General features: G+C 40.9%; 1 protein-coding gene and 1 long non-coding RNA gene across 11 annotated transcripts in view; one reads left to right on the forward strand and one right to left on the reverse strand.

Annotated features, from left to right (window-relative positions):
• The window catches only part of MAP4K3 (mitogen-activated protein kinase kinase kinase kinase 3), a 64,966-nt gene that overhangs the window by 40,287 nt on the left and 8,412 nt on the right, over positions 1-16,267 (forward strand). For 3 of the 9 annotated variants that reach the window (XM_083605043.1, XM_083605041.1, XM_083605049.1), the window contains 14 exons: positions 14-72; positions 1,434-1,472; positions 1,720-1,776; positions 3,119-3,217; positions 4,782-4,824; positions 6,150-6,312; positions 7,211-7,323; positions 8,491-8,532; positions 10,614-10,698; positions 13,048-13,127; positions 13,758-13,818; positions 13,912-14,029; positions 15,214-15,272; positions 16,162-16,265. In XM_083605043.1, coding sequence (XP_083461169.1) covers positions 14-72; positions 1,434-1,472; positions 1,720-1,776; positions 3,119-3,217; positions 4,782-4,824; positions 6,150-6,312; positions 7,211-7,323; positions 8,491-8,532; positions 10,614-10,698; positions 13,048-13,127; positions 13,758-13,818; positions 13,912-14,029; positions 15,214-15,272; positions 16,162-16,265 — 1,122 coding nt within the window. The remainder of the gene's footprint in view (positions 1-13; positions 73-1,433; positions 1,473-1,719; positions 1,777-3,118; positions 3,218-4,781; positions 4,825-6,149; positions 6,313-7,210; positions 7,324-8,490; positions 8,533-10,613; positions 10,699-13,047; positions 13,128-13,757; positions 13,819-13,911; positions 14,030-15,213; positions 15,273-16,161; positions 16,266-16,267) is intronic. The other 6 variants (XM_083605047.1, XM_083605044.1, XM_083605042.1 and 3 more) reach the window with 3 other exon arrangements.
• On the reverse strand, positions 4,836-15,207 carry LOC310758891. Of its 2 annotated transcripts, none has more exons than XR_014546062.1 (4): positions 15,055-15,207; positions 8,761-8,865; positions 7,621-7,723; positions 4,836-5,615 (listed from the first exon to the last, which is right to left on the reverse strand). It is a non-coding gene; the product is annotated as an uncharacterized lncRNA (long non-coding RNA). The 2 variants fall into 2 exon arrangements; XR_014546063.1 differs by lacking the exon at positions 15,055-15,207 and adding an exon at positions 11,023-11,358.

The following is a 16,267-nucleotide window of genomic DNA, read 5'->3' on the forward strand; positions in this document are numbered from 1 at the left end:
TTTCTCTCAATAGGATTTGCAACTAGAATATGGTCAAGGTCCCCAAAGCAGTTACTTCTTGGGTGGAAATAAGTGAGTATTTTTAGTAACAACATTCTTTTTCTCCCCCTACCCTCACCCCCAAATAATCTGGCAGTGGTTTTTAATGTAGTTATCAATTTGATCAGGAATTTGATGTTTCTACAGTGAAACCAGTTGTACATTTACAGTAAAAACTGACTATTTAATCTGTATTTTGAGATATTCGAGTTGGATCAAGACTAAGATCTTGCAGAGGCTCCCTTTGAAAGAAGTGGGCAGGTGGTTTTTCAATTTCTCCTGAAGTTCCAGAGCCACCTCCTATATTCTGGAGTCTAAAGCAGGAATTGGACCTGCCCTTCCTCTCCAATGGAGCATCCTGTAGATACAGTTCTTTAGTCCTGTAGTCTGGATTCAACCCAATGTAGCCTCATATATGGGTGATGAATTTTTTGATGTTGGCAGGTGTATAGCAAGGCAGCTTTATCGTCTGCATCTGTATCCACAAATGTGCCTATATGTGTGTATATGTAATAAATACATTTTTTTTAATTGCATGTGTATAGGCCACCCAATAACATATATTCTCTGAGTGGCCTCCAAGAAACAAAATACAGGAACAAAAGAAAAAGCAGCGTGAGAACTCTTAAGCCTGCAGATGTCACACAGCCAGGTTTTAATATCACAGATTATCTGAAGGCCCTGGGAAATAAAAAGGTCTTCATCTGGCATGCAAAAGGCCATAAAGATGGCAGCCAAATGAGCCTCTCTGTGGAAGCTGTTCTACAGCTAGGATGTCACCAGTGAGCAGGTCCTAGAGGCCACGCTTTGTGGAGGCACTTAGTTGGAGGTACTTGGAGCAGGTCTGCTAAAGAGGATCTTAAGGTTCAGATAGGACTAGTTTTAGTACCATGGGCTTCATAAAATACCTGTAAGTGAGGGAACACTATAAAGAGAGTTCAATGATCCATGTTAAATTATTTTTGTAAAAATAGACTTTAATGGTGCAACCCAACAAGTTAAGTCAATAGTTCAGAATTAGTGTAAATATGATAAAAGGAGGAGATAGATACTTCTTTCTTATTCTAGGTTTTGCCAATCTTTTCTTGTGGCATCGCATTATTTTAGTGTACGTTCTTCTCCCCTCCACACCCCCACACATTTTTTCACAGCAGTAACTATAATTAAGATGAGCTGTGTCCACCCAGGTGCATTAATTAGCAGGCTGGTGTACAGCTGAACACACTTAAATACACTTTAGGCTGAATAATTATTTACTTCAGACTGAAAATTCAAACAATTGGTGTAATTTATTGCACAGCTTACATTTGTCAGATCATATAAAAAGTGTGTCTGATTTTGTGTGCTTTTTGCTAAATGTGTCCAGTCGTTGAATTTTACTTCTATTTTTAAAGGAGCCTTCTAAAATCAGTTGAAGAAGAACTGCATCAGCGGTAATTCTTGACTTTCTTTCTCTCTTGATTGCGAAGTCCCTTTCCTTGTGCGCAGACTGTATGTTTCTTGTATCTCTCATGGTCTAATGGTGCTTGTTTGGCTTACAGAGGACCCCTTGCTTGTCTGTCTTGCAACTGTGATTTGCTAAAAGAGAAGCTTTTTAGGATTGCAGATAACAAATCTTTTGATGGCTGAAGACAAGTTGACAATTGACATTTAGAAGTGATATCCTGTTTAATTCCTCAGGGGACATGTCGCACATCTGGAAGATGAGGAAGAAGGGGACAGTGATGATGCTAAACAGTAAGTTCTGCTAATCTTCAAAGTAGATCTGGTTCGTAAACAATCGAGAAATCTTGTTCAGTCTGTGTGTGGTTTATGACACTTATTGCTCCACAGTTTGGTCATCTTCAGACGTAACCCCGAACCATTGTTTAGTGTGACAGGAAGTAGCCACAGTGAGCCTTGGCCTCGTGCATTCTTCTTCTCCATCCTCCTTTTGGCATGGCTGTAAGGAGAAGTTTGGGAGCTTTTGCTTCAAGTTTAGATTAACTGCAGTTTGTTGTGTTGCCTGCACTGACCAGATGTGTTTGATCATATCTATGGGTTGCTTGAGACAAACCAACTTCATGCCGTGGGCTATGAAGCGGGCTTGTTTAAACAAACCATAGTTAACTCGTGGAATTGATTTGCTTAAATTTCCCCAGTGAGAGAGAGAGTGATGACTAGATAGGACTCATGAAGCTAAAATTTTGTTTGGCACATTTATTTTAAGTATATCACTAGACGGCCAGTGAATAGGAAAGGGAGAAATAAAGAAAAATATATGTAAATAATGATTATTGGGGGGGGGCAGGAAGAATTTGAAGTTGTAACTTAACCTGTAAACTTAACTCTACTAAGAATAACAATATGCAATATTAAAATTAACTGCAATGTAACCATTGCTGTTAACTTTACATTGCCCCATCTGAACTCCACCAGCCCTCTATTTAAAACTTACTACTGAAGCATACATAATCCCATTGCAGTTTCACAGTGACCGACACCAGAGGCTCCTCTCCTGCTGCCTTAGATGAAAACATTCTACAACAGGAGCTGGTGTTACAGTGCTACCACACAGAAATAGCATCCTGATGCTTTCATTTGTGCTTATAGCCTACATCTTAATGTATCAGGATGCGATTTCCATGTGGTAGTACTGTATCTGAAGGGACATGTTTGGGAGCCTGATCCTGCTTGGACTTGCATGATGAGTTTCAAAGACCTTGCAGATTATATAGTAGCTGATATCATTTTTAGGATTGAAACAGCTCATTTGAAAGACCCGTCCACTAGAAGAGTTCTGCCATTAGTTGAGGCAATATGTGATACTGATTTTTACAATATAATCGTATATATATCCTATTCAAGAGTAACGACTTTTACAGTATAACCTTATACGTAACCTATTCCATGGTAAATGCCATGGAGTTCAGTGGGGCTTGCTTCCATTAAGTGGCAGTAGAATTGCTGTGCTAATTTGTCGTCTGGTTGCTTTAAGCACTGTAGTTTAACACAAGAAAATCAAGCCTGTATTTTCAAAACCTGTCTTAGTAGCAATTTTATAAATGCAAAATATCATAAACGTGCTGTTATTTAACAGGACAATACTGGAGTTTGGAAAAAGAAAATCAAGGAGAAAAAATGTGATTCCCCAGCAATATGTAGGGAGTCCAATCAATACCATAAACCCAAACTCTGGGTAAATAAAATACTTCATCAAGAATTTCCATTTCTGCTGGTATCTCATTTTTCTAAAGCTGGACTTTTGAGCAGGCTTTTCTTTGGTACATAAGCCCATTTGGGGATAAATGGAGAGATATAAGGAGTTGGGGCAAGAATGAGGCAGAATGCCTTCCTACATATTTTAATAAGTTAACCTTGGCTGTGGCCAAACTGAAATACAAAATGTGTAATTTTTTTATCAGAGGTGAAAATAATTGCATCTAGTAGCCTCTTAGAGAATATGTGCAAAGTTCTTCATAGCACATCATTTTTAAAAGCCTGTCTCTTGTTCAGCATTCTGTTATACACATTTAAGTCTCACTGTTTTTAGTCGGAATTATAAATGGTATTGAATGTGGGATTGCCACCTTTAGAATTCTCTGGCTAAACACAATCTATATAGCCTAATCTACCTTGGATCTCGATTTTTCATTCTGCCATAATCTACCTCTTTGAAATCAACCCCTCATACCATCACCCCTCCCCCCAATGATTGGTATTTAATTGTGATACAATGGGTTTTCTCAATAAGTGCTGTATTCCTAATTTCATTGTTTTAAGGGTTGATAGAAAAAGGTTTACTGAAAATTCCAATGTTATGAATTTAAATCTGGTATGGGCAACTGGTTCACTACTGAGGGCTGCATTTGAAATATACCACAATCTGACATGGTACAGAAAATTTGCATATTTTAGTTACATGTAATTCATGCATCATCATTAATAAAGTAGATTCCAAACTGCAGTAGAGGAAGCATATCGCCTTCAAATGTGCAAAATGTGGCCTTAGTAATGTCAATCCATTGTTCTACAAGATTAGTTCCATTGGCACAAAAGACTTCAGTTTCCTCTCCTCCCTCCCACCCCACCATGTGTCACCAAAATTTGCTCCAGAGGGTCCCCCAACCCTCTGAAGCTGATTTTTGAGAGTGTGCGGGAGACCGGCAGCAAGAGGGAAAGGAAGTTCCATAGCACAAACAGACGTTCATTGCTCCAGCAGATGCTGCCCAGTGGCAGAGGAAGGGGGGCGCACCTGCTTCCCCGCCTGCACTGAGCGCCACCCCAGGACGTGCGCCATGCCCCTGCAGGTGGCGCCCCCCATCCCCTGGATGTGTGCCAGCCCCACCCCCACCCCACCTGCTCTCTGCCCCCCGTTGCAGGAGCATGAAGCTCTGCCACTGTTGCTGCCCTTTGATGCATGGATTTAATAATCACGTGAAAAACAATGAATTTGACTGGCTGTAATTGGCTCACCTTGTTTCTGAACCCTGATTGCTTTTGCCATTCTTTTCACATTTGCCTGCAAGCATGATGGTGAAAATTACATCCACACACACGTTTTTTAAAAAATTAAACTGGAGTTCTGAGCAATCTGTCAAGAACCCATGGGCCACCTTAAAAATGCAAAGTTTTTATATTGCCCACCCCAGTTTAGATCATTTCAGTGGTACCCTCTTTCTATCTTTATGTATGTAATGAATATCTAACTTTTAAAATGATCAACGAACCTTTGTAGTTCATCCTTGTTTTCCCTCTTGTAGCTCAACTATGAAGGCTAAAGTGCCACCACCTTTACCGCCAAAGGTAAGAGGAGCTGTCCCTACTTGCAGGAAATATGCTTACTGGCCTAGTTCACATGTAACACCTCTGATCTCATAAACTTCGGTTCAAGAAAATATATGCCTGCACATTCTCTCCTTGCCCCTGCCCTTTCAGCCCCCCTGCAGGTGCCTGGCTTTGGCAACAATTTCTGGTTTCTTAAATCATTTTTCCGTTCTTTCCAAACTAAGAAACTGGCTTGGGCAACTAAGATAGCTTCACTTGAAAGCAGGAGAGAGAGAGAGAGATTACTATAATAAATGATGGTTTGTTAACATCTGACTACCGCTGAACCATAATCTTATGTCAGATGACTACAAACCGTGGTCAGTTTTTAAAATGGAAATGGAAGTCAATGGGTGGAATTCAGCTAATACAGATATTTCATCTGTGCTAGTATATTAGCTTGCCAGTTGGAATGATTCCTCCTTACCACATAATGCTGTTCTGGGGGTTCTCCCAACCTTCCCAGAACCTAACCTCAGTGCAGTTTACAAAAAGAGGAAAACAATAACGTTATCAGTAAAAACATCTGAACACGGTGACAGTTTCAGTTGCCTTCTCTTTTAGCAGCCTGCTTTGCCAAACTGTTTCCCCCAGTATACATGCTGTTTTTTAGCCTACTGAATGGCAGTCATCATGGATTGCATCCAGTTCTGCCCCCTCTCTATTCATGGAAGGCATCTGTCAGGATCATGAGTGGAGCAGTTTTCAGCTCCTACTCCTGCAGCCCCTGAAATCTGCTCCAGAGGTTTCCCCAGCTCTTCATAGCAGATCTAGAGAAGCAGGGAGAAAATCACCAAAAATTACTTTCTTCTCTGTCTGTTGACAGATAGCTTATGTCAGTGGAGGGAACATAATACATTATTAAGTCCCTCTTTTAAGTTAATTCTATTTGGCTAATATGCAGGTGATATATGTGATTTTAGAAAACCATAATCTGATTTGCACCTTGTCCAAAAACAGACTGAAGGCTGTTTTACTGATGTTTTCAATTATGCTTTGCAGATTTTTTGGTTAGATTTTATTGTATTTAATATGTTATGAGCCACATTATATTTCAAGAAACAGCAAGTTATAAATCTTCAAACAAACAAATAAAATAGGGATGTTTTCTGTAGACTTTTAGAAAGCCTTTCATTTCCAGCTATGAAATTTCAGCTGAAGAATTCCTTATACGCGGCTCCTGTTGCTTCTTCATTTCTACTGTATTCCCTGAACACATTTTAATGACTTGGTATGAAAGTTTTAATATGAAAGTGATGTGCTATGAATTCAAAAACATGGACTAATGAATTTTATAATTTCAGCCTAAATCCATCTACGTACCACAGGAGATGCATTCTTCTGAGGATGATAATCAAGGAACCATCAAAAGATGTCCTGTTTCAGAAAGTCCTGCAAAATCAAACACCCAAGTACCACCCAGACCACCACCACCTCGGTTACCTCCACAGAAATCTCATGCTTTAGGTAATGTTGATGAATTACAGATAATTCACAAATTCTTTAATAACAGCAATTTAATTTTGCCTTCTTCAGTACATATCCCAGAATTATTCTTAAATAAGCATGTTTTGCTCTGGTCAAGCAGCAGAAAATGCACACTTAAAAAAAACACCCCTCTTTAGATTTTAATGGTCTCTCCCCCCCCCCCAACCTTCTTTAAGCCGCTGGACATGGAAATAAATTCTAAAATCATGTTTATCAAAACTATGTACATGTTTGTGATACGTTGTACTGATGTGTGTCCAAACTACAATCATTGAGGGCTACGGAATTCTGCCACTGAAGACTTTCACAAGGCTTAGGACAAAAAACAGCACTTCCACCAGAACAGAATAAACTTTATTCCCTTCACTGGTATCCCCTCATGCTTTCCAGACTTGTCCCTCAGCCCCAGAGTTCAGCATGAACAGATAGGCCTTGCAGTATTTCTGAACATGTTCCAGCTTGGACTTTAGTAAAATGGAGTCACAATTGCTCTTCATGCATTTAGTGCCTGAAGCTGAGGCATAGATGACTTAATGAAGGACATTAAGACCTATAGGCCTATTTAGGCCTGGTCATTTCCCCCAAACCGTGTCCACTTGCCGTCATATGTGACACCAGTCTTAGTTGAATCGGCTGTCTTAGGGAGTTCCCAACTGAGAACTTCCCAGTATAGCCAGTGGGTCTGCTCTCATTACCGATCAGCTTATAGGTGCTGTGATTGACAGATGAGCAGCCCCACCTACTTATGAAGGTTGGCCCAAGGGATAGGGCAGGTAAGGGTTTGGCCACTCTGGATTAAGCCAATACCCTTTGGGAATCTTGCTAATTGTAATGGTGGTTTATGCTCTGTAATGGTCTCTGAATTTTTCTTGTGAAGGTAATGGATTGAATTCTGTCCAGACAAATGGCGACAGAGAAGGATCTCCCCATCAAGAGCCAAATGAGAATAGACACACAAATCTCTCTAGAAGAGAAAAGAAGGAAGTTCTGGTAGGTAACGCTCCATTTGCCTGTTTCTGTGAAGCGCACGGGAAAGCCTCAAAATGAGCATGTCGCGTCCTGGTTTACGTGTGCTATATATTTGGCATCTTCATTTGCAATATTTTGTAGTATGTGCATTGGAGCACCTGGGTATGCTAGAAGCTTTTGGATTGAGGTGTCTGTGTGTAAAATTAAGCAGTGTATTGCCACATAGGCCCAAGCCATGAATCTATGTGTGTCTGAAACCTACTTTTTCATCTCCAGGGACTAAGCCCTTCATGAACTCAAATGACAGAAGGGAATTACCTGTTCCTTCTGTGACCCTGGCTGCTGTTAGTCTGAAGGAGGTGCCCCAGAAACTAGCATGTTTTACCACATACACAGGAGCCTGGTATTAGCACCTCACTGCCTGTGCAAAAACCAACAACATATCTTAAGATATTCAGAAAGGAATAACAGACAAAGCTAGATCTTATCCAAAAACATGAAGTTTGCAGGGCAAAAGAATGAAGCCAGTCCCAGAAAATGAAGGTTGGGGGAGATAGGGAGTGAGAGAGTTGAGGTGGCAGTGAGCCCAAGGCAGCTGCATGGAAATGCTTCAGTGCCTGGGGGAGAAAGGAGGGGAACACTGGAAGCTGGAGAGCTGCGGAAAAAATTGAAAGCGAGGAAGTGGGAGTGTATACTGTTACTGTGAAGCACGTCTCCAGATTTGGATCTGGAACAGGGAGATCATTCCTGAGGTTGCACTGAGCTTCAAAAGTTCTGTAGAAGTACACCAATAATCTCCAACCACCTTTCCATATCCAGACTTCAAAAGTTCTGTAGAAGTACACCAATAATCTCCAACCACCTTTCCATATCCAGACTTGGAGCGGAGAGGAGCAGCGGTGCATTGCTTTTGGCACTGGATTGCATAAGCTCCAAGCTTGCTCTCCAGGTTACAGCAGGAAGCAGGGGTGGTCTTCCCCATGGTTAATGCTGTAGAGACAACCTGCAGTCCCTCCACAGATCCAGCCTGGAGAGCAGGGCTGGGATTCCTCTCATCACATTCACCATGGCAAGCGAAACTGGGGACTCGCGAATGCATGTGTACGAACCCTGCTCCTTCAGTGTTTGTGTCACAAATATAGCTCATCTTTCAAAGTCGCAATTCAAATGGGCATTTTTGTTTTCCAGAAACCAATTAGTAACGGTCTTCCTCCTACACCAAAAGTGCATGTAAGTATTGAGTTTTGCATAGGATGATTTATTCAAAGTATCTTAAATTCTGTCTCAGGGCATTGTTGACTACCATTTATGTTAAAGATTTAACCCTCATAGTGTTATATATGTTGAACTGCTAGAATGTAGCTGAACTAGTTTTGGAGTGACAGCTTCCCCATATGTGTATGATACACCTAATAATAATAATAATAATAATAATAATAATAATAATAATACACTTACTAGGCCTTCTTCCAAGTCCAATTCAGGCTATTCTGTTCAAATAGAATTTATAACTTCTTGTATTTATTCATTGTCTTGTAGATCAGGTATCAGTAATTTAGTTGTCTGTAGATGGGGTAGATTGTATGAGGCAATATTTTTTACAAAAATGAGTTGAATTTATATTTCAGCTATAGTTATATTCTTAACTAAATACAGTTACTGAATCTTGAAATGCAGTGTTGCACTTTTATCACAGAATTGGACTTCAAGGGAAGAACGATGGAATCCCATTAGATGACTTCAAAATTAAATACCTCTTACTAAGTCTGTTTGAGCCACAGTATATCCTTTTATGCTAAAATTCCTTCTTAGAAGAAAATTGGGCCTCCAGTTTGAAGAGTCCACCTAATTTAGCATATTTTGATTACTAGAAATGTCGGAGAGTAGGCTAGAGAACTCAACACGCTGTCAAATGCAGTTTCGGTTTTCATTCCTTTAGGGACAACTTGCCCTACTTTCTTCTGCATAGCATATAATACTAGGCTGAATGTTTTGAGACTGCAGGAGTGGATTTTATCCCTGACAAAATGTGATCATTCTTACAACTTTCAGTTTCCTTCTTTATGCCTTCTAAGTTTGTGGAGGTATTAACACAAGCAAATTCTAGTTCTTACACTTAAAATAAAATAAAATTCAGGTCAAAGGCTAGCTTTTCCTCAGTATTGTACTAGAAGAAAAATTGAGAGCTCTTCAAGCTTTTTGTCCTTCCATAGCTATGCACAACATGCTCTTCACTGCAAAGTAAAGTGAATGGCTGGATCAGGAGAACTGAGGATCCTCCTGGATTCTTTGAGGCCAGGTCCCCATTAAAAATAATACCTTAAGTGGGTTTTGTTTTTTCCTTTTGGCTGTTCCCTTTTCTATTCCAGAGGAGCAGTGGGAATTGAAAACTTGTGCTTAATGGTTTTTCCAGAACGCATGTTACGTACAAATAAAATATATATCTAAGATGCTTTCTTTAAAAACCGGGTTTTGAATTTGCCTACTTGTAATATTTGATTTTAATTTGCTCCTTGGAATTGTCCACAGAATAAGTCCATTAAACAGTGTGACAGGTTAGAAATCAGAGGGGACGCTGAGACTGAGTACCCCATTCATTTTTTTAACACAAGTAGTATTCCTGAGTATTTCAGGAGCAGGTTAGTTGGCAACTAAGTGGAGTTTCCCTGTATTTAATTAGTTATGTACTTCAGTCCTTTTTTTTGACAACTTTGCTGAAGAAAAAGGGAGCTTCTTCTCAGGTGGTATACCATCCTCCACTTTAACATTTAGAATAGTGCACTTAAGGTTACTACTGAGCCAAAACATTGTCTTGTGCTCATGTATCAAAAAGTGCCTCCCATTTTCAACATCATTGCAAATATATTTGCATTGTTTCAGTGTTGTTCTTGCCACCATTTGCCTTCTCTTTCTTTACCCTTACTCTTCCTTGTTTTCCCATTTTATCTGATCGGCTGTGGCAACAAACATAATTCTGTGCCAATGTTTTAATGCTAAATCTCACGTTATGATGAAATGTGCCCATTAACCACATAATATTGGTTGCTGTAGCTAATCAGATTGAATGGCACTGTGGGCAAATAATGTAAAGGACAGTCAGTGAAGGAAGAGGAAGAAAATGGCACCAAGAAGCAACAGCGGAAAAACTGCACCTCACAGAATTGAAATACCATAGATTTTGGTGGCATTTCTTCAGTAATATGAGTGCACCGATTGTGCTAATTTTGTGACTGAAGTTAAGCAGTATTTAGTGAAGACACACGTGAGATGAATTCTGTGTTGTAAAAATTGTGTCCTTTTATTTTTCACAGATGGGTGCTTGCTTTTCAAAGGTTTTCAATGGATGCCCCTTGAAAATTCATTGTGCAACTTCATGGATAAATCCTGATACAAGAGGTAATATTCAGTTTCAGCCAGGATGAGAAAGAAACACTTAAGAACAATTTTGTAAGGATTTGAGAGTTCTGTCCTTCCCTGGGAATTCACAAACTTTCTCTCTCCCATGCAGTATTCTCTGCCCTCATAACACGATAGATTCTTTCCAGGTTATGTCTTTGGAATCCATTTGCAAGATACATTTCAAAGCTTTTACCCTGTCAGAAGCCCAAATTGCTTTTCTAGTTGTACTGGTCAAGTCAACACCGCTCCATTTGGGCAGATTTATTAAGCCAGTATGGCATTCTAGGACAACTACAATTCATGTATAATTGCCAGACTTACCCAGATTCTCTTGTACACTTTGCACTTAGGCTTAATATTTCACTTTCCATTTAAGATAGATCCTTTTGAGCTTCTTTGTACTGTTCAGGGTTCTACTACCTTGAGTTTGAAGATGTATTTTAATATCTGTTTAATTTTCCATGAACCTGCTGCATCACTATTCAGTCCTGACTCCAGATAATTTAATGAATAAGACTTGGTCCCAGGGGCAGGAAACCAGGATTTATTGGGGGGGGGGGGAGGGATATGCAGTGGTTTCTGACTCTCAATGGTTTCACAGCAAGTAAAGATATTTGCTGCCATGACTAGTCTTGTACTAATCACTTTTGCCTTAGCCTCTGACCTGGTGAAGAGAGCACAGCAGAGGTTATATTTTCTGAGAATCCTCCGGAAAAACAATCTCTCAAAGGACCTGTTGATGGCATTTTACCATTGCACTGTGGAGAGTGTACTAACTTATGGTCTCTGTGTGTGGTTTGGGAGCTGCACGGCCAGGGAAAACCCAATGCTATCCAGGGTTGTAAAGACTGCAGAGAGAATTATTGGGTGCACTCTTGCCACCTTAGATCAAATCTATGCTTCCAGGTGCCATAAGAAAGTGGCAGAGATAGCACATGATAGTACGCACCCCGGAAATGATCTCTTTCAGCTTCTGCCTTCTGGAAGAAGGTATAGGGTTATAAAGGCCAGGACTAGCCGCCTGAGAAACAGTTTCTACGCTAATGCAATTCTGGTTCTAAACGCAGCATAAGGGGTCTCTGTAGTATAGTGTATTTTAAAATGGGGTTTTAGAGTTTTTAGGGGTTTTTTAATGTTTTATGTAGTTTTTATGTAGTGTTATGTAGTTTTTATGTAGTTTTGTGGTAGTTTTATGCAGTTTTATGTAGTTTTTCAATTTCATTGTTCCGCAAGGGACAATGACAATAAAGATATCGTAATCGTAATCGAGTTCCTCATTTGTAAGATATGCTCCCTGTTCATATCTGTAAGACATGAGTCTCAAATGGTTGCCTTTGGTCAGAATTCTGTATAGCTCTGCTGACCAGTTGGAGACTGGTTCTTTGTGTTAGAACCAGCATAACCTGCTAAGCCATGGTTTTACACCATGGGATTGTAACACAACCAGAAACCCATGCAGATTTATGAGCCTGAAATTTTCCCACTCTTGGCCTGGTCTACACACCCAGTAGAACAAAATGGCAGTATCTTAAAAGCATAAGAGTGAACTATATACCACAAATGAGAAATAACAACTTGTTCTCGTCATGTAAAACCTCATAGCAAGGTGGGAAACAAGATCGTAGCTCTGTCTCCTGTCCAGTTTTCAGCTTGCAGCTAGCTTTATATTTTATGTAGGAAAGCATTCAGAAATGTGATACTCCCATCTGCTGGTCTGAAAGTAGTGCAGTCAGTTCTACCACATAACCATCTCATTCTTCTTTATAAGTAGACCCAGTGAAAGTTAAATAGCACCAGTTCCAGAACAGGATAAACCTTACACTGTTGATAAGAAGTTCATTCATTGTTGAAGTCTGACACTACTTCACAGGGGACAATAGTAACTGTTCCTTCTTTTAGAACAAACCAAAGTTCAGTGTTACATATGAACTTGGGGAATTGTAATTCGTTTTCACCCAAGTTAGTTAAAACAAACCAGAATTAACCTGTAGTTTCAGATCAAGAACAAGAACAAGGCACAGTTCCCCAAATGAATGCATAACAAAGAACTGTGGCTTGCTTTGAAGTGAAAATGGAAAATGTCACACTCTTCTCTCATGTGCTGTCTGCTGTCTACTAGGCCAAGTGTTTTGTTTTGTTTTTAATGTGAACCACCCTGAGACCTCCGGGTATAGGGCGGTATATAAATTCAATAAATAATAATAATTATTATTAACCTGGCTGATACTCCTGCTTGTGTTATGTATTGTTATGCACTTTTTTGCTTTAAACATCTGTTAGTTGCTTTAAGGGGCTTTTGCCTTGTAAAGTGGGGCATTTATAGTAAATATGTTTGTATCTTTGTAGACCAGTACTTGATATTTGGTGCTGAGGAAGGGATTTACACCTTAAACCTTAATGAGCTCCATGAAACATCAATGGAACAGGTTTGTTTTCAGCTTTTGCTTTTCCTATGTAGTGGTGTGATATTTTAAAATTGAGTATTTCCCAGCGTAGCCCAACATAATGAGTGGAATTCAGTGTAGCACTAGGGAGATTGTTCCATTAGCACAAGCATTTCCACTTGCTTGCTTATTTTATTTATTCCATTTTTATACTGCCCTTCATCTGAAGATAATCTGAATACAAGTATGTGTAAATGTAGAGCCACAAGATTAAGGTATTTACAGAGCTCAGCTTGAATAAGGCCTCTGAGAGTTTGCTTTCCCTAAGAATGACAGCTCTCACCAGAGAACTCCTCAACTCTCATCCTGGCTGTATACCAGTGCTCAGCCTCTCCTATAAGAGAGAGTACAGATAATACCATCATTATTCTTGGAAACAAGGAGTTGTGCTCTCTCTCGTTCCTTCCTGAGGCAATTAAAAAAAAACAGCAAGTCCCTTTGGTTTTGCCACTTCAGCAGCAGCCCTAGAAATAATGTTCACTCTGCCTCACAGAAGCTCAAGAAAATATACTGCTCTCACCATATATATAGCAATTTCTTACCCATCCTAATGCCTCTTTCAAAATTACTTTATTCTTTTATTATTACTTTACATTATGTTCCCTACGCCAGCTGTTTCCCCGACGGTGCACGTGGCTGTACGTTATGAACAATTGTTTGCTATCGATATCTGGTAAGACCTCTTTTTGAATAATTTGGGACGTAAATGCCTGGGCTCTGTTGCTCTGTTCGACTTTTTGTACTACATTGGCTGTTTTATTTGCAGGTAAAGCTTCTCAGCTTTATTCCCATAATTTGCCGGGTTTATTTGATTATGCAAGGCAAATGCAAAAGTTACCTGTGGCTATCCCGGCGCACAAACTTCCTGACAGAATACTCCCCAGGTAAATAAGTTTGTGCTACTTTTGTTTCTTTTTTGAGTGGGGTTCCAAATGTGTAATATTCAGGTTGTGAGGGGTGGGTCGTGCTGCAGCACCTTGGAGGGCAGATTAAACCCACACTCAGCAGCAGTGGTCTGCCCCACACCCTCCCACACTGATGGATTTGGAGCAGAAACAGCAATAGCACTGCCCTCACAGCGATAGCATAGGGTGAGGTGGCAGCAAGGTCAGGGGAGCTTTGGGTTGGCTGTACTGTCCTGCAATTGCACATGCATCTGCAGGGCCACCAGCAACAACCCAGAGGTCCCTGAGACCTTGCTACTGCCTTGCTCTGCACTGCCCCAATGAGCATAGCTCCTGCAGCACCAGGAGGGAGCTACCACTGTTCTGCCCCCTTACATATACAGTTATACCTCGGGTTGAAGTAGCTTCAGGTTGAGCATTTTTGGGTTGCGCTCCGTGGCAACCCAGAAGTAACAGAACGTGTTACCTCCGGGTTTCGCCGCATGCGCAGACACTCAAAATTACGTCACGCACATGCACAGAAGCGGCGAATCGTGACTCGCGCAGACGCGGGTTGTGTTCACTTTAGGATGCGAACAGGGCTCCGGAACGGATCCTGTTCGCATCCAGAGGTACCACTGTAGTGCTGCAGAAGAGAAAGTACGATTGGTGCTCAGCGGCATAGCTAGCCACTCGGGTGCCTGGTGTGGGGGCATGTCCTGCAGCCAGGGGCGGGGTGATCTGCCTGTGGGGGCGGGGCAAGCCTCTCCGTCGCTTGGAACCTCTCCGCTGCCTCCCCCTCAGCTGGAGGGCGACTGAGGGAGAGGCAGTAGGCAGATGCAAGTCCCACGCTGCCGTTTCAGGCAGTGCGGAACCTGCAGGCACCTAAGCCACCACATCACTCCTAAAAACTTTTGTGAGCCCAGTTTTTAAAAAAATTAATAATCATTATCACACACACACCCCAATGTTGACACCCAGGGCAGACCGCACCCCCCCCTTCCTCCACCACTGTTGGTGCTTACCTGAAGCATAGATTTGCGAGGGTGTCATGCAGGCACTGGGTTGTGACAAGGTGTGTTCATGGAACTTCTGGGCCTGTTCATGGAACTTCAGCTGGATCATCATGATGCAAAGGACAATTAGGAGGTTAACTTGTATTTTTAAATATATATGTATTCCAGGAAGTTTGCAGTGTCAACCAAAATTCCAGACACAAAGATGTGTCAGAAGTGTTGTGTGGGTAAGTAGAGATACTATCTAACATCAATGCATATGTACAAATTAGACATTTAGTGTAATTTGTACTTGGATTACTTTGGCAATAAAATGGTTTGCTTGGAATTTAACATCGGATACCTTTTGGACCTCTCAAAACGCCTCTGTAGTATCTGGGTGTTTCATCATTCTGTGAAATGTCACACAACAGTGGGGAATCGGCTTAGGGAGAGAAACATAGGAAGGTAGAAAAGAAAGGGGAAGGCAGCAGTCAAGGGGGTGGGGAGTCCTCTCTGCAGTTTCCTCTGTATTTCTCAGGTGTTAATGTGTGCAGGTGGCAACCGCAGGTCACAAAGGGAAGGGTGGAAAGAACAGCAAAATGTGGGGAAATTAGGCTCTTTACTACAGTTCAGCAGAGGTTGTTCTTGTGACAGGTTGTGACTATTGTATAATTCTTGCATTTAGTGAAAAACCTGGACAAATATAGTCTTTAAGTAAATTGCAGTATGTCTTCTGTATTTGCTAGCAGGACCATCCCGTGTGAGGACTTTCAACTTTCAAGAGCTTACTCTGGACTTGAGCCACTGGTTCTCATAGTCTGAAGCTTGAAATCCCTCACATGAAGAGAGAAAATGAGTCTCAGGCAGTCAAGCCCTACCAGATGCCTCATCTTAGCCAGGAGCTTTTTCAGTAGTAGGATTATATGTGCCAGAAATGGGGAAATATTTGTGATAGTTCCATGGCTATCTGTATCTCACTGCCAGGCTTGAGATTCTCCCCAGCTGGTGTACCAGGAAAGAAATCCATCAGAGCAGCATTGGTCTTTTGCAGATCACATCTCCAGCATTACACAGTACTCATCTACACTTTGCTTTACTGTGAAGGGTTTTTAAAAAATCGTTTTTCTTTCTTAGTGAGGAATCCTTACTCAGGACACAAATACCTTTGTGGGGCCCTGCAGTCTAGTATCATTCTATTAGAGTGGGTTGAGCCAATGCAGAAATTCATGTTGATCAAGGT

The sequence above is a fragment of the Podarcis filfolensis genome, assembly GCF_964270895.1.
Source record: "Podarcis filfolensis genome assembly, chromosome: 3".
NCBI lineage: Eukaryota > Metazoa > Chordata > Lepidosauria > Squamata > Lacertidae > Podarcis > Podarcis filfolensis.